This window comes from Macrobrachium nipponense, chromosome 30, assembly GCF_015104395.2.
Source record: "Macrobrachium nipponense isolate FS-2020 chromosome 30, ASM1510439v2, whole genome shotgun sequence".
NCBI lineage: Eukaryota > Metazoa > Arthropoda > Malacostraca > Decapoda > Palaemonidae > Macrobrachium > Macrobrachium nipponense.
The window spans coordinates 55979149-56003322 of record NC_087218.1 but is presented as its reverse complement, the minus strand read 5'-3'; the positions used below and the strand labels follow the sequence as shown (position 1 = coordinate 56003322).

At 35.7% G+C, this 24174-nt stretch overlaps 1 protein-coding gene across 1 annotated transcript in view; it reads right to left on the bottom strand.

Annotated features, from left to right (window-relative positions):
- Positions 1–24174, bottom strand: part of LOC135202165 (uncharacterized) — a 193387-nt gene that overhangs the window by 15436 nt on the left and 153777 nt on the right. Inside the window, 13 exon segments of the mRNA XM_064231420.1 lie at positions 767–923; positions 1982–2257; positions 2408–2543; positions 4290–4438; positions 4723–4889; positions 5732–5822; positions 7529–7665; positions 8363–8551; positions 9315–9510; positions 11322–11520; positions 11743–19085; positions 22684–22833; positions 23409–23558. Of these exon segments, the coding sequence (XP_064087490.1) occupies positions 767–923; positions 1982–2257; positions 2408–2543; positions 4290–4438; positions 4723–4889; positions 5732–5822; positions 7529–7665; positions 8363–8551; positions 9315–9510; positions 11322–11520; positions 11743–19085; positions 22684–22833; positions 23409–23558 (9340 nt within the window).

Here is a 24174-nt window from a genome sequence, read left to right as displayed (position 1 = left end):
TCTTTCTGCCTTAACTCCCATCATGTCCAAGTCTTCATCTATCCCTTTTCTCCATAATGTACTGTGCCTTCCAAATGCCCACAAATATGGGACCAAGTAATGAGATGAGAAAATGTAACTTAAGCTCTCAAGGTATTTAAAACCACAAAGCAAAGGGTTCTGCCTAAACAACTCTTCTGGATGTAAGATGTATATGATAATATAAGATGTATATGATATTAACCACAACTAATTCAAGAGTAAACATATAAGAGTAGCCTGGACTGATACATAATATAAAAATAATATAACACAACATTACAGCTAAGATGTGACTGGGCAAGAAACACTATGGAAAGTAATGCAATTGCACTGAATTAGGAAATTCAGTTGACAAAAGCCTACAACACCAAGGCAACAGAAATATCAACATCAATGAAATTGTTATCAATTATTAAACAAAAGGCAACAAAAATATGTGATCTTGAGACTGTTGTATTTCGGTCGGGTAGGTGTCTCATCAGGTATATTTCATTATGATGAATAAGTTATCTTCTACTGCTTTCCATGTAAGCTGCTACGGACTGAGATATAGGCTGCGCAACTGTTGTAAAATTTGACCCTATGGTCTACTTATGTCATATGTTTTGGTCTCCAGAATGAACATCAAGAGCAAAATATTTCAACAGAGGAGGATGATCTCATGCCTCTGTATAATTAGATACACTCAAATTTTAAAAAAATTAAAAAGGCAAAGTACCCTGAGCTATATTGAATAAAAACAAACCTGTAAATATTGATATCTCCGGGGTTGTTCCCACGTAACTGGTACCACATTCTGAAAGAGCAGTGAGTGGTGGGCTTTCCACTGAAGACCTTTGATCGTAATTGAGCTGTTCGTATCTGATGTCCCGCAAGATCTCCACCAAAAGAAAGATAATGACCTTGAAAAAGAAAAAAAATTCATTCAATCGGACAAATAAATTTAACTTTGACTAGGAAGTCATGGCCTGACCCCAGGAAGGATGAGTTTCTAAGAAGAAAACTGAACAGCATAAGCCACCTCATCCTATACAGTATTTATACAGAAGCTCTTTTGGTAACTACATGATGTGCCATTCTGATGATCTATTTTTCCTACTTTTTCACTTCTTGGATATTATGGCTATTTAATTAACTATGTTGAGTTCCCTTTACTAGCCTTGTAGTACTTATAACTTGTTTCTCTTCTTCTAGTTTTATTTTTCTGTCTCCTTTTGTCTGTTTGCTGTGAGATCTGCATCAAGATCATAAAATTATGAATACAGTAAATCCCCCTGTATTCATGTTCTCAAGATTCATGGACTCACCTATTTTCAGGGTTCTCTATGAAACATATAATAGACATTATTAGCGGAAAATTCGCCTAGTCATGGTGCATATTTTTCACTGAAAAATGTTCATATCATTTTCATGGCTACAAGCACTTTTTGTGATAAAACTATTGAAATACTCAGGTATACTCATTTTTAGTGGGCTTTTGTGTTCGATAAAAATAAGCTTTTTTTAAGAAGGGTTTCAAGTATTCACGGATTTGAGCTATTTGGGGGAGGGGAGGTTTTGGTATACGTATCGCCCGCAAATATGGGGGTGGCTGGGTCACTGTAACATACAAGGTATTTTATTTTCATACATGAGATGGACTTTGTCTATTCACTGAGATCGTTTTAGTAATTTTTACTACTTAGCTAGTCTTAAATTCAACTTTATCCAGCCAAGAAAAGCTAACCATGTATAAATTATACTTAATTTGCATCCCATTCTCAAAAACAAAGCATATTTGTAGATCACAAATGGTGATTATCCATAAAACATTTTTGAAGACTAAGATACTTCGTTGACATTTACAGTATACAGTAAATATACCAAGTATTTATTAAATTATCTTGCAAAATAAGTTTACTTATTTACTGCTACCTGTTCCATTTTATTAGGAACCAGCTATGTAATACTAGTTTTTCACCTTCTTTAGTTCCAAGAGAATGATCCGTTAAGGGCTTCATTCCTGTCATATCTGATGAGGCCCTTGATAGAACCCAGTCACCAGAATCCACATCTGTTTCCTGGATCCATTCATCACAAGCACTTTCAAAGTTGCACCTTTGCACGAATGTTTTGCACCCATAATCACTTTCATCAGACCCATCAAAGCAGTTATTAGCATAATCACAGACTAATGGCTGAGGAATACACTTTCCACTGCTGCACTGGAATAGGTCCTCATCCCTGCATGTTTCACCTGGAAGATCAGAATGAAGTGAGAGTTGAAAGGTTGAATACATATACATTAACTAGTTGAACGCTGCAGAGCTGAAGGTCATTTATCTCCGTTTGTATAAAAGTTCATTTAGTTTCATTTATCGTCAACATGAAACAATTTCGTTCATACCATAAGGTGGTGGGATGGGAGGCTCACAGTCCATAAAGCGGATGTCATCAACTGAGAGGGCGCCTCTGTATGTGAGTCCTCTTCTAACTTCTAGAGACACTTGTTGACTATGAAGATGACCTAATGGCATTTCCACCTAGAAACAAAGTATATTTATGAAAAAATAACATTTATTTCAACAAATGTTTATGTTTGTTTATTTTGTTTGTATGGTGCTTTTACGTTGCATGGAACTAGTGGTTATTCAGCAACGGGACCAACGGCTTTACGTGACTTCCGAACCACGTCGAGAGTGAACTTCTATCACCAGAAATACACATCTCTCACTCCTCAATGGAATGGCCGAGAATCGAACCCGCGACCACCAAGGTGGGACGCTAATACCATACCAACCACGCCACTGAGGCGCTGCACAAGATTGTCTTGATTAAAAGTTATAATAGAGAGACAGAATTGCATTTCATCACCTGTTTGGGTAATTATGTTATTGTAAAGTACTTTACAAACAGAACTCTTCACATTTCTAACTCACAGTGCTTGTCCTAAGGATTTTTCTGATATAATATGAAAACAGTACTTAGGTAAATAAAAAACTGGGACACTTAAGTGGGAAGAGACCAAATGAAATGAATGAAAAGTAAAAGGAAAAACAGTTAGGGAGAAAGTGACATTTCAGTGAATATTTAACACATCTGAAATTTACTGAGCAAGGCACACTGTTAGATCTCCCAACAAATTGTAAAGCAATCTTGGTGGTGACCTCATCATTATCACCATTACCTTCAATAATGTGGCATATTTTACCTCCACAGGGTTAGATGTGAAATGAGTTCTGTCTACTATCTTTTGTCTTGTGTATTTTTCCACTAAATTCCTCTCTGATCTAGGCCTTCATCTACTATACCCAATCAACATGACTGTTTGTTCATTCCTATTTCATGCTAATACTTATCTTACTTTCTGTTCCTCATCCCTTCACATTACATATCCAAATCAATTCTTATCACTCAAATATCGGGCTAGTTTCCAGTTAGTGAACTTCACATCTCTCCTCAACTTCCTAATTTGTAATTTCATTTTCCCAATACTATGGCCATGAAAATCCTCCACTGTCCTTGTCATCCATGTCTATGTGGCATAAAGTAGTAAAGATCTCATACGGATGATTTTATTCTGTTTTCTTTTATTCTTTTAAGATACTTTTATTCACTATTAGACTAGGTTGTAAGTTTTATTCTATGTCAATTGTGCCTCCAAGGTAACAGAGACGTTTAGCCTCATTTAAATCCAGCCGTTCTACAATCAGATGACACCTTGTTTTCCTCTCATCCATACTTGCTCATTTTATATATTTCAGGCATAAAAAAATCTATCTATGCATTTAAACATAATCATCTCTTGTAATACCATAAGTTATATTCAGTATAGTTTAGCACTGCCCTCTTCTCTCATAGCATCAACATAGCCAGTTCCTTGAATATACTTTCTGCTTTGTTTCTTTTCCTGCTATTTTTACTTACTTTAAATTTTCAGTCCTCTCATCTCCGTTTAACTATTTCACATTCTTAAACTTTTCTTAAAGTTTTTCATCTAATTGTGCTATTAACAACAGGTCATCTACTCATGACATCCTTCTTTATTAGGTTAAACAGTGAAGGACTCAGTAGTAATTCTTGATAGACAACAGCATGTATCTCAGATTCATCTAAGACACCGGCCACTGTCTCCACTCTATATCTTGTATTATAGTAACACTACTAGTTTAATGGATGTTCTGGTATCGCCTGCTTTTGTAATGCCTATTCAATTGCTCATCTAGGGACTCTGTAAAATGCCTTCTCATGTTGAAAAACCAAATGTTATGCATTTAAAGAAACCTTACCACATGCCATCCTCTATCTTGGTTCCCCTCTATTTCAAACTGCTCAGTTATTTCACCAGTCAAAGAAATCAGTAGCAAATGAAGTGACCCAGGTTCTGGACCATCCATATAGTACCACATCCTTAGACGACAAGTGATGCCAGCTTCACCTGAAAGCAAGCAGTAATGAGTGACTCTATTCAAGACGATAAACATCATCTTGATTACCCTCATGAAGGACAATATACAAACCACATAGCCATTGAATATCATCACATCAATTGTCTTAATAAAACAGTCGTTGCGTAACTAAATCAACTGGGGAAATGTTAGAATTTCTCTGCTTGTGTGAAGATGACTTCTGAGAGACTGATATACAAACCAGTAAATAATTTTAAAGTAAGCCAGATACAAAGTTCAGTGCTGCTCAAATTATATACAATTAGTATTATACCTATAAACAAGGAAGTCAAGAAGCTGGTTGCTGCCTCAAACTCTCCTTCATCAGAAACAGTGAAGAGCAAATGGCCAGTTTCATCCAGAAGAGTATGATCAAATCGTGGCATGTAATCTTTCTGTAGGGTATTGTTCAGAGGGTCCTTGGGGCGCATCACTTTCCACCTGACCCACGTAAGAAAGCAATGGTAGTAATTAAAACAAAAAGTTTTCCCCAAAAAATAAATTTCACACAAATAGAAAGATATGATTTATGGAAGCTACTGAGAAATATCAACTCCTTTTACTGTCTCATTTTATTACAGTATTTTTGTAATCATCGTAAATACGTACTGACTTCTGATTGAACAATTTCTCACCTTATGTTTAACCAAGACTAACAGAGAAAAGAAACACGTGTTTAAACTACTTTATATCAATAAATGCTGTTGATAAAGGAATGGTAAATAAAAATTGGCAAAACTACAGAAATGATAAAAAAAAGTTTTAAAACTGTTGAAAATTAATTCTAGGAAATTATTCTGTTTTTAAATAATCTTATTCAATGCAACATTAACAAAGAAAAAAATAAGTTTCCCCTTATAATGTAAAGGACCCAAGTTTACTCAAGCAGGGTATTTCCTTACTCTCAGTACGCCTACTGGGAAAGGGTTGACACTAAATGAAAAGAAACGTATTAGTACTTCCTACCACACCCCACTTATATCTGCCAATAAAATATGCCTATTAAAATATGTGCTATCTTCCATTTCTTGCTATTGGTCTTACTGAAAAGTCTCTGGGAGCACTAGAATTGAACTCTTGATTATTTCTGGTTTGGAATAAGGCTAAGGCTACACTTATTAAAAATACAACAAGTAATATATCTCTTACTTCTCAAACATACTATACATATAGTATTTCATAGCAAATAAAGAGTACTGGATACCAAGTGGAATCTTCCCTCCTGCTAAATGCAGTTATCACAGGGAACTAAAGCAGGAGCTAAAAAAAGATGACCCACTTACGTGAATTTTGAAGAGGGATTCGCAAGCTGCTCATTTGAATTAATTTCCCAGTTACAAAGACCTGATCCTTCAAAGGTGCATTCAGATGTTGCTGTTTACGTGAGAATGAAATGAAAGATAAAAGAAACAAATTAGCATAATATCTGTTATCCACATATGGTTTCATTATAGGATTTTATAGTCATCCACACATGGGGTCATTATAAAAGATTTTATTGTATGTATAAAAATGACTGAATTGTTTCAGCTAGGCATAAATTCAAATGCAAATTCAAAAAAACCACTTTTATTTCAGACACCTCATGACAAAGGTGTTGGCAAAGCTTTGCACAAACTTAAAACATTTCGACTTTATAAGTGCTGTTTAAACCAAGCAACCATTGAATAAGTGACCTGCATATAGAACCTGCCAAGTACTAACCATATTTTTTGTATTCTCTACTATGTAATACCTACCAGGTAATTTGCTGAGAATTCTGGTAAAGTATAAGAACAACCAGGTTAAATGCCTATTTCATAACCTGTATAATGGACCATGAGGTCCGCTATGTATGTGAGCGTCAGACTGACCTAAACCAAGTAAGGTAATAAATGTGAGACTGTTGGTTTTGGACTGCAAATTAATTTTCAGAGGTGAGTCAAAGGGAACAACAGACAAATAATTTCATTAGTTTGTCAGCCTTTTTACTTATCGCTTAAGTTTCTACCAGAATAGCTTTTGTTGAGAAAGGTTGAATTTCATGCATTCAAGTACTGTATATAATTAGAGGCTTTGGTGATGCAATGTCATCAATATACAAGCCATAGTTAAATAAAGTAGTGTGTAGGGAGTTTGATGCACTGCAGATGAGCATTCTGTATAAAATGGCTAATGAATTGGAAGCTTACTGCACAGGAGGTTCGGCCAATATTCAGATGTTAAAGTGTGAAAAACGTAGTAACTACTGTGATATTCTATTTGTTTGGTCACCCACAGTAATAGCTGGCTTTTCAGCATAAATATGAGACGCTCTCTGGTTATCAGAGCCAATCTCCAGTTGTTGGCACCGATCCCCACTTAACAGCGGCACAAATAACTTAGGATTGGCACTGATATCACTGATCTTCGGTTATCATTACGCCGTTGGGAACGGAAACTCCACCAGTTTTATGGGGCTTGTCTACCATTGATAATTGAGTTTTTGGCACCGACATGCGCCGATCTTTTTAATTTTGTTTATGTGTGTTGATCTTGCCCTTTCCTCAAGTTATGTTACACTGTTATGTAAACTTTTAAAAGTACTTTAATCTTATATAAAAGACTATACTATATATATATATATATATATATATATATATATATATTTATATATCATACATATAAATATATAACATATACAGAATTATTATTATATTATATATATATATATAGGATTTATATTAATATTATAAACATTATATATAATATATATCGATATATGTATATATATCGATAAATAATATATATACATATATTTATATATATATATTATATAGTTTGTGTATATGTATGCATGCATGAAAAGAGAGAGAGAAATGGAGAGAAGTGTTATTTTTTCAAGATTTTCTCTAACAGGTAACCTCACAAAAAGAACTATAACTCATTCATTTTTCACATAATGGATAAATTCCAAATAGTTCTGTAAAATTGTTGGGCAACTTTAGCTTTTGAAATTTACTAGATTTCTAAATTCTAATCTTTGTGAAGAAGAGATACCTAGTCACCAACCTAATGTAAATGTAATAAAAATGAGAAAGTAGAGAAGATGATATACTTACGGCAACCTGCTTCATCGGCCATGCTTCCATCCGGACATTCAGGAATGAAATTACATTTTTGATCCAAGTACAAGCAAGTTCCATCAGGGCACATGAACTCGGTATCCGTACAGTTATCACCAGGTTTAGCTGTAGGTCTGTAAATATACATATGTTGACAACGATTTGAAAAACGTTTTTCTGCAGCTTTTTTTTTTTATAACAAATTGTTATTTTGATTTGAAGGTAGCTCTGAGTGTTAGGAGGCACAGCCTATTTTTCATCAAGTCTTCTGGAATGCTTCATCAATCATCATTTTGCTAAATAATTTGAATGATAATATTTCTAATGTGTATGTAATTAATGCTGAAGATTCCAAATATATTCTAGAAACAAGTGTTGGTAATGTTTTGATAGAAATAAAAAAAAACTGATTACCTACCATAAAATTTAAACTTTCTTCACTATAAGGCTTTTAACCCAGGTAATGATTCAGGTAACATTCAGAGAAAATATAATTCATACAACTTTGCAATACATAAATATGTTTATGTTACCAAAAACTCAATGATGAATAGATGAATAGATGAATGGTCAACAAAAGTGCTTCACAGATGAGAGAGGATCTCTGCAAAGGCAATGTCACCCGGAAGAAACTAAGAGGTCATAAAAAGGACTAAAAAACAAAACAAACATGAAGATCATACATATAAAATGGATCATTTGCTATGTCCAGAACCTTCAACAGTCAGGCGCCAGCACAGCTCAGGGACAGACATGGAGGGAACTGAAGAGAACTGAAGGAAAACATGACCACATCGATTAACACACGAAAGAACAAGTTACAGAACTTACTTGCAGTCAGGTGAAAAGACGAAATCATCAATTGCAACATCACCGGGTTCTTGTTCTTTAATTCTTCCTTCAATAATGAACTGCAAAGGTGTATGGAGAGGTAGTCTGTCTGCATTTATCATTGTTTTGAGCCAGAAATTACCCATGGACTCTACTGTCTCAGAAACTAATGTGACTTTGTCATCAACTCTGAAATAGCCAAGAAAGATGGGATTATACTAAATCACCAAAATTTGTGTCTCTTACTCATATAGTTTGTTATAATCTCCAATAGATCTGCACTCTCCATTATGGACTGCATCTGCAATTGTTATTATGTTCCTTCCCTAGATTTAATTGCAAAAAGCATAATTCAGTAATGATCGTTTTCATCTTTGCCATAAAAATAAAAGGTAAAGGCAATGTGATGGAGAGTCTATATGTCTCATCAACTACATTATAAAACATTAAAGCACCTTCATTGCAGTTTGTTTTTATAGACTTAGAGATCTGGAATTACTTTCAACTCCATTCAATCGAGAAATGAAGGAGACTAAATAAAATTTTGACTCCTAATAAAAAAACAATCATCAAATTTGAATACGATATTGACCAAGATACTACGTATAATAAGTAGGTCAAATTTTACATATAGAGATAATCATTCCCAGCTGATGCACCAGAGCATTGCTGAAAGTTCACAAATATGCTATACAAAATTATAACTTAGAAATCCAACCGTAAAAAAATTACTTGGAAAACAGTGTGTGGTAAAGAGTACAAGATGATTCTGAACTCTTGACAATTCTTGGTGTTTACTTTAACTCAAAGCTTTTTCTTTTTAGTAACATAAAAATATAATCTTTAAGAAAGAAGCTAATTTTTCCAAAAAGTTAGGCAGTACGTATTCATAAGATTTCATAAATTAGTGAAATGATAATATGAATGTCACAAGTTTCTTATAAATACTTACTTATAATAAATAGCCAAGGCAGCATCCTTCTTTTTGTACATATGAGAATAAAATGTCAAAGTACACTCTGGTCCAGCTTTGATGTAATGGCTCAGTAGCCAAGCCTTGCTGTTTATGCGTTCTGGCTCCTTGGTTTCTAGGTACATGAAATGCCCAACTTTGCTCGAAGTGGTGTGATCAAAGTTTGGTCCAGACCCTGGTGAATATGAGAGTCTACTGAGTAATCTCACCTCTGTTAATTTAACAGCATTAGAAAGAAGGTAGTATTACACATAAAGTTTCTTTTGCTCAACTTCACAATTCTCTACTGATAGTGCAAAAAAGGGTAAAGAAGGAAAGAGTTTTGTGGTTGTGGCTAAACTTAAATATCAATTGCCAAAATGATATCAAAACAAATCTAACACTATTCCCTCAAAAATAAAACAACCATATTATTTATATAAAAAACCAACCATATTATTTATATAAAAAAACAGTATGACCTCATGAGAATACCTGCAGTAGTAATGGAGAACATATGTATATCCTCTTACTCCATATTTTTCCCTGATACTGTATACTTATCATCTCCTATATGAATTATGGTTACATTTCTGGTAGTGATATTAATGTCCACTTAAAGATATAGAAGTTTTACTTAATATGAGACTAATAGTACAAATCTTTTGTTAATGACACTGCTGAGAATCTCTTATCTAACTATTTTGATAACTGAAACTGGGGTTCAAGAAATTTAGAAATAAAAATAAAAGGCTCCTCATTTATATAAAATATAAAAACGGCATGATATGTTGGTGTTAAGGTTGGAAACTTTGCATTTCAATATAATTTGAGCAGTATGAGAGAGCATTGTGGGTTGCTGCAAGATGATCAGACATCTGTTCAAACCAAAGTATTGTTTAACACATGCTAATACTCTTTCCAATCTGAATAGCCATTGGTAATAACTCTTGGGTATCGCACTGCATTCAGTGTATGTACAGACACCATTATAAACTGTACTATATAAAAAACCTAGGTACCATAACCAAATATGCTACTAAATCAATTTAAAAGTTACAAGAATGGTGACGTCAATACGTATTGTGGCAGGAAGTTTGACTGATGTGTTTTATGAAGATTTACAGCCCATAAGCATCACTGGAGCATCAAAATTTTGTACGTGTTTTAGATTACAGTATTAGTTTTGGTATATAAGATGCGTGGCTTGATTATGGTTGTGTGAATGTATAGAACATTTTGGTTCATGACTCATCATAAAATACAACAGACAGGCCTTCTGATAAGAATTCTAAATTTTATTTTGAGAGTGTATTCGACGTAATACATCTTCCTAATAAATAAATGTAATAATTTCAACTCAAGAAAAATTAGACACCGTATTCACATAGTACTTCATGAACCCATGATTTCAGCTCCAAAAACAAATAACAGAACATACATAAAATCTGATAAAAGTTTGTGGACCTAATGAATTATCATTCAAGGGTTTGTAATTTTAACAACTCTTTAATAAACTTTTTTCAGGTCTTATCCATTTCTTGTGATGAAGGATAAGACTTTTAATAGGATATTATTTACATATTAATTCCAGGCTGCCAAACCTTAGAATCAGTTGGTTTTGGAAAGTACTTCTTCATGACAAATATGTACAATACTATTCATCCAGTTTTAAAATCAGATGATTATTTCTAATACTGCAAATTTTGCCAAAATAAATAATGATGGTTTAGTTACTGTATTTGTCTGTTAAATTCTCACTAATATCTTGTGAAAAGATTAATGTTGGTAATTTGCTACTTACAAAGTAATACAGCTCACTCTAAAAGATACACAATGTACCTTGTACCACCTTTTAACTCTTATTCATAACATAGTACTTCAGCAACAGATGGCTTGCTAGTGATAGTGATACTAATCAGATAATGATCACTATACAGTAATAATAAATATCTATAAATAAACTTGAATACCTGTATATTTATCAACAAATTCTCAACAACAAACCTCTTGGTATTTCAGAGCCTGTTGAAAGTGTCCAGTCAAAATCATCATCCAAGCCATCCACACCTTGCTGGAACCATTTTGTCCAATTTTCATCTTCAAAAGTAATGAAATTATAACTTGAGCAGCTTTCAAGAGTCTCATCGTCATCTTTTCCGCAATCATCTTTTCCATCACACATCTCATCCTTCCTGATACACACCTGTTGTCAAAACAAAATCATCATTTATAGCCTTTCACAAATAATTTTACTTTACTGAATTTCTGTTCAAAATCTCAATTCCTATTTAACTCAAAATGGTGATCAAATTAGGCTTGGAAATATATTGTGCCTAATTTAATATACAAGTAAACTCCACAGTTAATAAGTGAAGTTACTTTTTAAACAAAATGTATTATACAAATAACTGCCATAAAAACTTGCCTTAGTAACGGGGCAGTGGAACTGATATGAATCGCAGTCTCCCTCAGTAGGTTCTGGATAATGGCAACTGTCGAAAAATTCTGTTTCATCTAAAGCAAATACTCCAGGGTATTCAGCAGAAGGTTCTTTATAAAGAGACAGCATGAATGGACTCTGCTGCCTTCCTATACCTACTATGCCTTTCTTCCACAAATCTTCATGTTCAATATCCGTTGAAAAGAAGTCCAGATTGGTGAAACCTGATGCATTTGTGTAAAACCGGAGGATTATGTCAGATTCCAGGTTTCCATTCACATAGTACCAGTAACTATAATGACACTCTGGAGCAGCATTCTGATAATAATGTGTGACGGAATGTCCATCCTGTCCTTCTGTACCTTCATCTCCTTCTAAGAACAGGAGCAAGAAATGTCCTGTTGGGTCATCAGTTTGATCTACATATGGTCCATGTACATCAGTTCCAAAGAAACTATCATTAGCTTTAGCAACAACCCAGTTCAGTTTATCTTCTCTGACTTCCCCCCAGCCACAGGAATCGTATTCAAAATTGCAAAATGAAGGACATATCAATTCATCTGTTCCATCATCACAATCGTAACGGAAATCACAAACATTTTCATCAGGGACACACATTCCAGAATTGCACCGATACTGTCCATCTGGACAAACATCTGGACCAAGAGTTGTAGTTGGCAAATGAATAATAGGTTGACATTCAGGGGTGAAAGAAACATCATCTACTGCAATGCCTCCTGAACCTTTGATTCCTAAAGTGCCTGCAATCAAAATCCTGAAAGGTCTTGAATATACGATTTCCTTGCTGACTTTTAGCCATGTATATTCGAAAGTTCCTTGAGTTTGGAAAATAACTTTCGGTAGTAAGTTAACTGATAGTGATGATGCCTCTTCAACATATACAGTCAGAGTAGCACTTTCATTAGATCTCATCATGTACCAGAATCTAAATGAACACTCTCCACTAGACCGCTGGAATGGAGAACTATGCATCCTCCCCACCTTTCCTCTGTCACCTATACCACTCATCAAGTACATGTAATACCCAGTTTCATTGAAATAGGTGTGATCATAATCAGGCCCAACATCCTCTGCTATGTCAATGCCCCTTTTGCGGAACCACTCTGCACTGCTACTCTCTACACTCCATTGACAAAAATCTTCCTCAAAACTGCATCTCCCAGGATAGCTCTTACAAAGGTCTTCCAGTTCATCTGTTCTGTCACCACAGTCATCATTATAATCACATATTTGATCGACATCAGCACATGCACCATTAGTACACTGTAACTGATCTGGTGTGCAGGTGTGGATTTCTGGCACTGAACAGTTTATAAACTCTATGTCATCAACCATCATTAGGCCGTCATCTATATAATTATAAGCATCAAAATGAAGATTCCAACCTGCTTCAAGCTCACCAATGCCTGCAATTTGTTCATACCAGCTATGACCTTTGTCATCAGTAACATACCAGCGAGTATCTGTGAAGCCTTTGTTGGTCGTTACAATTAAATGAAGGCTTGAACCTCCAAATTCTCCACCTTGTTTATAATAATAAAATTTAATAAGACATCCTGAACCAGTTTTTCCAAGATCAACAGTAAACATTTCAGCTGAATTTGAAAGGCTACCAGATCTAGTTTCAACAATCATCATATGTCCTTCTCGCCCAAGGACTTTTGGTTCATCACGTACCCAGTACAAACCACCTACACTACTGTCCTGCCAGCCACACATGTTGTCCTCAAAAGTGCAAGCTGCACATGTCTTTTCATCAGAATTATCTTGGCAATCACTAATAAAGTTACAGACATACTCATATGGAATGCACTCTCCATTCTCACATTCAAATCCTGGGCATGGTGTTTTTGCTGTAGTAACTACTGTCTGTGCTGTTGGTAAAGGATCAAATGACCGGATGCATCCTATATTGAATGACAAATCATCAATTGCAATAACAGATCGTTCACTTCCATCATAGTCCAAGGTTTCACCTTTAATTATGTACTGAACTTGTTTGCCAATGAAAGCATCTGGTGGGATAAAAATTTCACTTTTCTCCCAGTATGGACCAACAGCACCTGATATTGTTAGATGTTCAGTTATTGGACCTCCAATACTATCCCTTGTTAAGACTGTCAGTTTGTCAACACCTGGTCCATCTATATAATAGAAAATTCTTAACAGACACAAATCTCCAGATGACTCTTTCCAGGTAACAATGGGACTATATAAAGTAGCTACTGTAGCATTAACCTGGTAATCAGCACTGTCAATATGAATATAAGATCCTGTGACTGTATTAAGTGTGTGATCTCTATATGGTATGATATCCTCTATACTAGGTGATCCCAACTTCCAATTCATTTCATCTCCTTGAGTCCAGTCACAAAATGAGCCATCTTCAAAACTGCAGCGCCCAGCGTAATATGAACAGTTTGCTAAGACCTCTTTTTCATCTGATGAATCACCACAATCATCCACAAAATCACATAAGTCTTCTCCAGATATACATGCCTTGTTTGCACATAAAAATTCAGAGCACTGTGTTGGATCTACCATGGGAGATGGAAGGAAGCAAAATTCAAATCTGATGTCATCTATTGCTATATAACCATCAACATCTAAATCACGGTTACCAGCAAACAGAAGATGGAATTCTGGTTTTATTCTCCCTAGGTAAGTTATGCCAGGCTTCCATTCATCACCTTGATTACCTTTTGTACTAAATACATCAGTAGTTTTATCACCTGCTTTATACCTAATATTTAAAGATCCTATATTTGCAGATGAAGAAACATTACTTGTTCGGCCATACATAGTGTACCAAAATGACATACGACAGTTAGCTGCAGCATTATGGAGGGCTGGACTTTGAAGAATTGCTGCCTTTTGATCAGCATTTTGCGACCTGTCAATTGGGTATACAACCATTGAATAACCTTCAGGAGTTAGAGATGTATGATCTACTGGAGGAACATATGAGTCATTTGCCTTACCATCCAGCTCAAGCCATGCTAAAACTGCTCCCTCACTGCTTTGATTTTCCCATAGACAATTTTCATGGTCAAAGATATCCCCAAATGTACAATTGTATCCACATGATCTTTCATCTTGTGCATTGTCACAGTTCTGTATAAAATCACAAACTTGATCCTCATGTATACATTTTCCACCATCACAGGTCATTACACAGTCTGGTATAGTAGAATTATCACACTTTCCCTTCAGTATTTTAACATCATCCAGTGCAATAATACCACTATTGCCATGGTCGCTAACAGCAGTGAACATGATAGAATAATGTTTAGATTTTGCGTCAATGGTCACTTGGTCATAAACCCAGTCAACAAATATTGACTTTTTCTGAGACCATAATTTTGTTGGTGTCTCCTGATCAAGCATTTTAATACTAACTATTATAGATGGCTTATGGAAGTAAGTTTCCTTACCTTGAATGTGATACCAGAAACTTAGGCATCGTTCCAATGGCTCTAATACATTTGACTGGAGTACAGCATAACGTTCTAGTTCAAGAACATTACTGGCTATATCTGTATAAGCAAAGCTTCCAACTGGTTCACCTAAAGTGACATCTACTTCTGGAGCATAAATGTTATCTAAATCTGCTGCACTTATTAAAGACCAATCAAAATCATCATTAACAGTATTCTGCCACATGCATAAATCTGTTTCAAAATCACACTCATCAAAAGCCTCACACTCTATTACTGGATTAATATCATCAAGGCCTACTACATAATCCTGATTATCAAGATGGCTCTCAAATCCTAATGAGTAATAAGATTCTTCCCCAACTGGAAGTATATATCTATTCCAGTGAATGCCCAGTGCACTTGTGATCTCCAGTATTGGCTCTGGGTCCACCTCACCATTTCTGCGTACATAAACCTTTAATTCTGCTGGTGGATACGCGGTGTTTCCATCTAAGTGCACCCAGAATTCAACACACTTGTAATCTGGGTGGATACGATCTGTAAAGATGAGAGCTGTACCTGGACTGGAATGTCGAAGATAGTGACCACCAGTTGCCTCCAGTGAATGATCTGCTTGAGGCTTATGTTCTTCTGCTGGAGATGAAGTTGCTTCAACTAAATCCCATTTAGCATCTACCTCTAAAGACTGTTCAAAATTGCACATACCAGTCTCAAAGTCACAAAGAGTACCAACTGAGCATGGTTTCAGATCAAGAGCAATATCATCAATTGCAATATCTCCCTTTCCATTAGCATCTGGAAAAACTTCTATGACCATTTTACTCATTTCTGAATCTTTTATATAAACTTCAGCCTGTAACCATTCTTTTCCTTGGTCATGAGCTCTACGCCACAGCGTTTTTGTCTGGTTGTTGGTCTTTAGTAACTTTGCCTCTAAAGTCCCAATTTGGAAACCATGCATATGGTACCAGAAGGATAGACAATAACCATCCATACTTGGGTAAATGGTTGGGCTGAGGAGACGCGCCCTCTTTTCATGTGCTCCTGTGGTACTAACATAGAGATAATAGCCTTCTTTTGATTCTGTGGTATGATCACTCTTAGGGCCAGTTTCTGGTGATGGAGTTGGACCTTTCCATCGCATCCAATCAAAATCATCTTTTGTATCTTGAATCCAAGAACAAAGTGGATAGTCACTAATATCAAAATCACAGTCATATATGGAAGGATGATGAGTAGGTGGAGGCATGGTTGTTAATGGCGGAAGTGTTGGCTCCTGACAGTCAGTGGTGAAACTCACATCATCAATAGCTACAACAGTATATTCAGAAGTGGCTATATCCTCATCAACTTCAATGCTAATCCTAACATTGTACCTCTGCCCAGTAATTTCACCTGGAATTACTTTGATATTTTCCCACAGGTAATCTAATGTTGAGTTATGGATCTTTACCAAAGGAGTAGGTTCTTGTCCCAAATAGTCAATACTAAGAGTAGCACCGACAATGTGTTGCATAGAGTACCACACTGAAACACACTTTAGGTCAGAAGAAATACTTGCACCATACAATCTGGCACTGTCTCCTTTCTTTTTGCTTTCAAGATTCACTTTCAAGTAATGTCCACTGTCCATTTCTATTGTATGGTCAACAGAAGGACCTGAACCTTCTGAACCAGATGATCGTATCCAATCAAAAGTATCAGATCCATCGACATTAAACCATTCACAGTAATCATACTCAAAAGTACATTCATTTGCAGGTGGACAAATTCCTGGTATGAATTCCACATCATCTATGGCAGCATTGCTATGATCTCCTGATCCAGATTTAACTTTGAACTGCACAGTATACTTCTCATAATTTGGAACATTTACTTTTTCAACACTCCATGTTTCAAAGGATATCGTGGAAGTTTCCCAAAGGACTTTCCTAGATGTGGTTGTCAAGTCAATTACCTCCACTGTTAAGGATCCTAGTTCTCTGTCTCCATCCATATGATACCAAAACTTAAGGCACTGATAACCAACCGATGTGTACTCAGGTGACACAAGGAGTCCATTCATTTCTTTGCCCTGATCTGAATCAATATAAGCATAATAACCACTTCCACTGTGGGTTGTATGATCCACAAGAGGGTGCCCAGCAAGACCTTCATCTCCATAGCCTCTCTTCCAGTCAATATTGTCCTCAGAACTTTGTTGCCACTGGCAGAAATCATTTTCAAAATCACATAAATTTTCATGAAGTTTTGATCCCATCTTTACATCATCAACAGCCAACAATCCAGGACCTATGATATCCCACTCTCCTTCGAGAATAATAGTAAAATCATCTTCAAGTTCTAGTTTTTTTTCAAAGTAGAGCCATCTTTCATCCTGTGAGCCTTTAATTTCAAAGAGATGTTCTTCTTCTTCCTTGTGTACTTCCTTCAGAATAATCCTAAAGGCACCAACATTTTCACCATAGCAGTAATACCAAAGACTAAGGATATTGTCAGAGCCTAATGGCTTAGGCATTACAGTACTTATTAGCCGTGCTCTATCTTCCGTGTGGGTTTCAATAAAATCAAAATTAATGAAGATGTAGTATCCATGTCCTGTTGTGTGATCAGGAAGTCTTGGTGTGAGATCATAACTAGATAGCCACTGTTGTTGATCCATTTCATCTTGACGCCATGTACATATGTGTTCAACTTCATCATCAAAATTGCAATCTAATCCCAGTGTACGTTGATTACAGTCAAAGTAACTTATATCATCAATGGCAACACATGTTTTGGATGAAGCATAATCACTTGGTACATCAAACACTGGTGTAGCTTCCAATATAAAGTAAGATCCAGCTGTTACTGCTGGTGCTGAAGCAAGAATTTCAAACCAATATTCTTCCTGAGGTACTGGGTATGTCATATTATACAAAGAAATCTTTTTCCCATCAAATTTCCTGATATAAGACAGTGCTAAATTTGTATTTGTAGGTTGTCTGACATAGAGCCAAAAGTGTACTTCACAGTAATATGAAGACGAGTGAAGCAATGCTGGGCTCCTTAGCAATGCAGTTTTTCCATCTGTACCATCTGCTCCTACAACATATATAAAGTGGCCATGAGATAAGTCCCCTTCAGTATGATCATAAGATGGGTGATCATACATACTCATTTCTTCAGCAAGTATTCTCTCCCATTTAAAGACACCCTCACTGAAATCACTCCAAGAACACAAGCCATACTCAAAAGTACATGCGCCACAGTCATCTTCATCAGCTCCATTGGAACAATCTGCTATCCAATCACATCTTTTAAAAACTGATATACATTCATCTCTTACTTGGCAGTAGAATTCATCCTGTGAACATGGGTTATAAGGTGGTGCAGGTGTATGTCCACCAGGAAGTGTCTCATTACTGTAAATACAAGTTGTTGTGAAGGAAAGATCATCAATAGCAATATCAGAAAATGCAAGATCCCCCACGATACCTTCAATGACAAATTGGAATGGGGATGTTATTGAACCAGCTGATATGACTGCACGATCCCAAAACTGTCCTTGTTCTCCCTTTCTTGAAAAAGAAAGAATCTTTTCACCATCAAGGTCCACCCTTGTATACACATTAAGTTCTCTAATATCTCTTCCATACATATAATAATGGAATCTCAGTTGACAAGGGAATATGTCTTTTTCATTCTCTAAAACAGGACTCAAAAACCATGCCTTATACAAAGCATTTTCAGTCATATCGCTGCCAGCAGTAGGACTTGTGACATACATATAGTGACCATCAGAGAGCCTTGTGGTATGATCCACAGGTGGTCCTGTCAAGTAAGTTCGTCCTCCAATTGGTGTTTGACTTTGCTGAACATTCCAATCTGGAATAAAATAGGCTATGTAAATGTCCATTTTCATCAACTGTTATAAAATATGCAACAACAAAAATACAAATCTCCAAACAAATTCTTTTTGCAAGCAGAGTATTTAAAGAGATTAAGAAAGTACATAATATAAAGTGAAATAGTAATAAAGTTGCATACAACTTTACATCATTCTCTGGGAAATGTTAAACGAAATGTAGCCAAGCTATTTGGTGGTTTGGCAATGACTGACATCCTTTGGTTTTCTCTTAAGGGCAAGTATAAGCAAATACCATTAAAATGTCTGTCCTGATATATACTGGATTGACAGATCTGATCATGATAATAGAAGATGCTTTTTGATATTGAAAAAAAACTAGGTTATCCACCCAAAATTGTAAACACTGTAAAATCATGACTGAAAAATGTTGGGTGGTTTTCTTGTAAATACTAAAGGCATAAAGTAGGGACTTGTGGCTCCATCCCAATGCAGGTATTTTATTCTTACATTTTACATTATACACTTGATGAGATGATGGTAGTCTTATTGAATCTTAGAATGGATGGATTGTCTAATAAAAGAAACTTTAGGCTTGAACAAAAATCACTAGTTTTACAGTAACAAATTTTCTTTTCACGGATGATGAAGCTATGTAACATAATGTCACAGCCTTACAAAGACTGCTTCAATTATTATTCAAAAGTTATGCAACAGGGTGAAGTTCAGTAAAAAGGAATTTCACCTGTCAGACAAGTTGTTAAAGACGACACAGGGCTTTACGTATTTTGCTATTTTGGTTCTACACTTCTCAAACTCTAGTTTGAATAAAGAAATATACCCACAATAGTAAGGCATCATGAGGTCCTGTTTTTTTGTTGAAGATAAATGGTACAAGAAAGTTTAGTGTCTAAAATGTTTGTGAGTTATTTGACTTGCTTTTTGGTGCCGAAAGATGAGTCACTTATGCACACACACATAGTAGTAGCTCAGTCGCTTTCATTCTCAGAGATTAAGACTCACAGAGTAAATAATGTGAAATCTTCAAAAAGGAAAATTCTGATTTTATGCACACCAAGCTGAGTAGGAAAAGACTAATGGATCTGTCATTTTAAAAGAACAGATGATAATCATAATTAAAATAAAAACACATTATACTATACTATGAGTACTGTGAATAAAATTTTCTGCTGATACAAATGAGAATAAGTAAAGCTTCCTCTGTAAATCTGTTACAATTGTACTAGCAGCATATTAACTCTATTTGGTCATTATGATTTGTGCAAGTATTCATACATCTACTGCAATTCATAGCTCAAAAACTAAAATGTACACCTTTTCTTTTTATTCTGAAGGCTAATAGCTTTGGAAACAATGCCCACCCCCTATCTAGCCCTAGCCTAGTATAAAAAGATAAAGGATGAATGAACAATGATATCTTACCATGAATGAAATGATGAACTGAACTGATATAAAAAGGAAATGGAATCAGATGAAGTTTTAAAACCTACAACTAACTCTTTAACCTGAAAGTGAAAGTTCATAGCTCTGGTATGTACTTTGTTGCAGATTATAGGCTCTGTATAAAGATCTTGTTCATTAACAATATAATCCCAGTACTAAAATCTACCTAATCCAATAAAGTTAATGACACGAACATTCCAATCCTAAAATTCCTTGTGTTTTATTCTATAAAATGAGGATCAGTGTTAGAGAAACTGCTGACGTATGTGGTGACCACTGGCTGGGAAATACCTTCCTTCTCGCATCACTTTCCTCTTCTCTGTACCATTCCTCTGCACCCTGTGCATGCCTTACTTTCAAAAGCATTCAAGAACTGGAAAGTAAGGTATACCTAGGGTGCAGTGGAACGGTACGGAGAAGAGGAAAGAGATGCGAGGAGGGGGTAAGGTATGGCTATTGGAAGGGTGGCAGAGCAGTTGAATGGAAGGCTAGGAACAAGAGAAGGAGAAATGTTTAAATGCTTAAGATCTACTTTAAACCAAGAGGGAGGATGTGAGGCTGCAGTTGACAGTAAGATAAGATTTCGGTAAATTGGGTGTCATCATGGATAGAGATGGAAATATATTGTACAGGGATGAAGACATTAAGAAGAGATGGAGAGAGTATTTTGAACAACTTTTAAATACTGAAAATGAGAGAGGAGATGGGGAAGCACTGAGGGTAGAGGGACCTGTGATGGACATACTACAGAATACAGAAGTTAGAAGAGCTTTACTTAAAACGAAGAATGGTAAAGCACCAGGTCCATCAAAGTTCCAAATTGCAATGATTAAATTACTAGGTACAGAGGGGGAGAAATGGATGCAGGATTTATCAAAAGCTATGTGGGAAGAGGAAGGAATGCCAATGGACTGGCAGGAAAGTCTAATAGTATATACTATATAAAAGCAGAAGGGAGATGTCATGGATTGGGGTAATTACATGGGAATTAAACTAACAGAGCATGGATTAAAAGTTTTAGAGAGATTGTATTGATCAGGAAACAGCAGCATGGATTCATGAGAGGAAGAGGGAACAGTGGATGCCAACTTTATAGTAAGACACCTACAGGAAAAGAGGCTAAAGGGAAACCAGGAGTTGTATTGTGCAATTAAAGACTTGGAGAAAGCATACGATAGAATCCCAGGAGAAGTAATGTTTTGATGTTTGAGGGAGTGGAAAGTCCCAAAAAATGGTTAAGCTACTTGAGATGATATAGTATCAAAGAACGAGCACAAAAGTAATAACGGCAGTTGGGGAAACAGAAAACTTTGAAGTTAGTCTTGGATTACACCGGGGGTCAGCATTAAGCCCATTTTTGTTTGTGGTGGTCATGGATGTGTTAAGTGAAGAGATCAGAAATGGAAAACTGTGGGAGTTGTTGTATGCCAATGACCTGGTGATTACTGCTAAAAATGAGAAAGAAGGGTTGGAGAGTGGCAGAAGTCTTTAGAGAAGGTAGCTTAAAGATGACTGTGAATAAAACAGAGGTTCTGGTGAGCAGTAGGGAAGATAGAGGCAGGATAGAAATGCATGAAAGAAGAGGCTCGATTATAAACTAGTTGGAAAAGTTTAAATACTTAGGATCTACTTTAAGCCAAGAGGGAGGATGTGAAGCTGAAGTTGACAGTAAGATAAAAGCTGCATGGGGGAAGTGGAGAGAGGTAGTTGGAGTAGTATGTGGTGAGAAAATGCCAATCAAGCTAAAGGTCAAGATCATAGCACAGTGATAAGACCAGTGTTAATGTATGGACTGATAACATGGGCTCTAATAAGAAAAGCGGAAGTAAACCTTGAGAGAACAAAGATGAGAATGTTGAGGAGGATTATGGGAGTATCGCTGCTTGAGAGATTGGAAAATGACGAAATAAGAAGGGTAGGCTTAGTAAAGATAACAGAGGTAATAAGCATGTCATGATTGAGTGGTATGGGCATGTGTTGAGTGAAGAGAGCTTAGAAGGAACCACTCCAGTAGACCTTACCTTTTCTTTTACATATACAAAAACTAAACTTATTTCTTAACCAGAGATTACATATAAAATATGGTTGTGAAAAGATCAGAGGTAAACTGGTAAATTACTGTCTAAATGACAATTAAAATTTCCCAAAACTTACCTAAATCATCATCAACTTCTTCTTGTGTCCAGTCACAGGCATCACCATCCTCAAGAGTGCATATATTAAAACCGTCACAATTCTGCTCATCAGTCATGTCTCCACAGTCATTTGTGTTATCGCATATCACTTCAAGGCTGATGCATAATTCTGAAGGAGCACATTTTTATAAATACAGTAGTAATGCATTGGTGTAATGACCTAGGAATCCAAAATCAATTACAAAATATTAATTTATAAGAAAATAAAGATATGCCAATGGTAAAACATTAGCTTTTGATGATTATTCTCCTACATTTAGATATAGCTAAACCCCAATGATACAAAAGTCAGTGATAATGAATACTTGAAAACAGCCAAATATGGCACTGACATTAAAACGTAGCACAACATACAAAGCTTATAATTTTATTGTATATAAAAAATCTAAAAGCCGTGAGCTAATAACATTCACACTGCAGTAGTTCATTTATATTTAAAACCCATTTAAACACATTCCTTTCTTTCATTTTTTGGATAGCCAGAATTTCACATTCTTTTCAAACTTCATACCCCCTCAAGAATGTGTTTATTCATGTAATCTTGAATGGAGACAATTAAGAAATCTCTACACATAAAAAAATTACCTAAGATAAAACATACAAATCAAGCTGACTTGAAAATGACGGTACTATATTATAAGTAACAAATCAAGATATTGGCACAAAATGCTGCAAGCAACTTACTTGTGGATGTGCACTGTAGCATTCCTTCTGGGCAATCATCAGAAGAAACTGGTAATGCGCACTGTACAAATGTGATGTCATCAATAGCCAAATCAGGTGGAGAAGCAAGGTTTTGGCCTTCAATCTGCACCGAAAATTCCCCAAGCCAATCTGAAAATAACTCAAGATAGCACCTCTGGGTTTTACCTCACGTCTCAAACGTACAGTTACTCACTTCGATACAGTACGTACATCAGATGCTTGTAAAATCTAGTAATACTTCATTGAAATGTGAAAGATACTATATGTACTTAACAGTTATTTGTTTCATCACAACCATATTATGTATAGTATACTTATAATTAGCTTTTATGTGCCTGCAAAACATTCTTGGGTGCTTCAGTCCCTCTTAAACAGAGGGAAAGAAAATGGCAGTCAGCCAATAGTATATTAGTACTATGCATGTATGTGCAGTCACTTAGTTTCAAGAATAATTTATGCATATCCAAGAATATTAGGCACTCTCATGAAATCCTTGCATGTTTTACCCGAACGGATCGTGAGTTGGGGGGGTAGTTTAGTTGGTGTTTTCTTAAAGTTAGCTTTCATTTCAAAATATGTACTCAATATGCCAATATGCTGACACAGACATGAATCTTGCCTGCTGAAAAATGTAGAGGCAGCTTAAAGCAAAATATATGTTAACTAAGTAATATTTTTATTTTGTAAAAGTTAATCTGTTATAGAGTAAATTGGCACCACCCAAATACTAAAATGCAGATATATT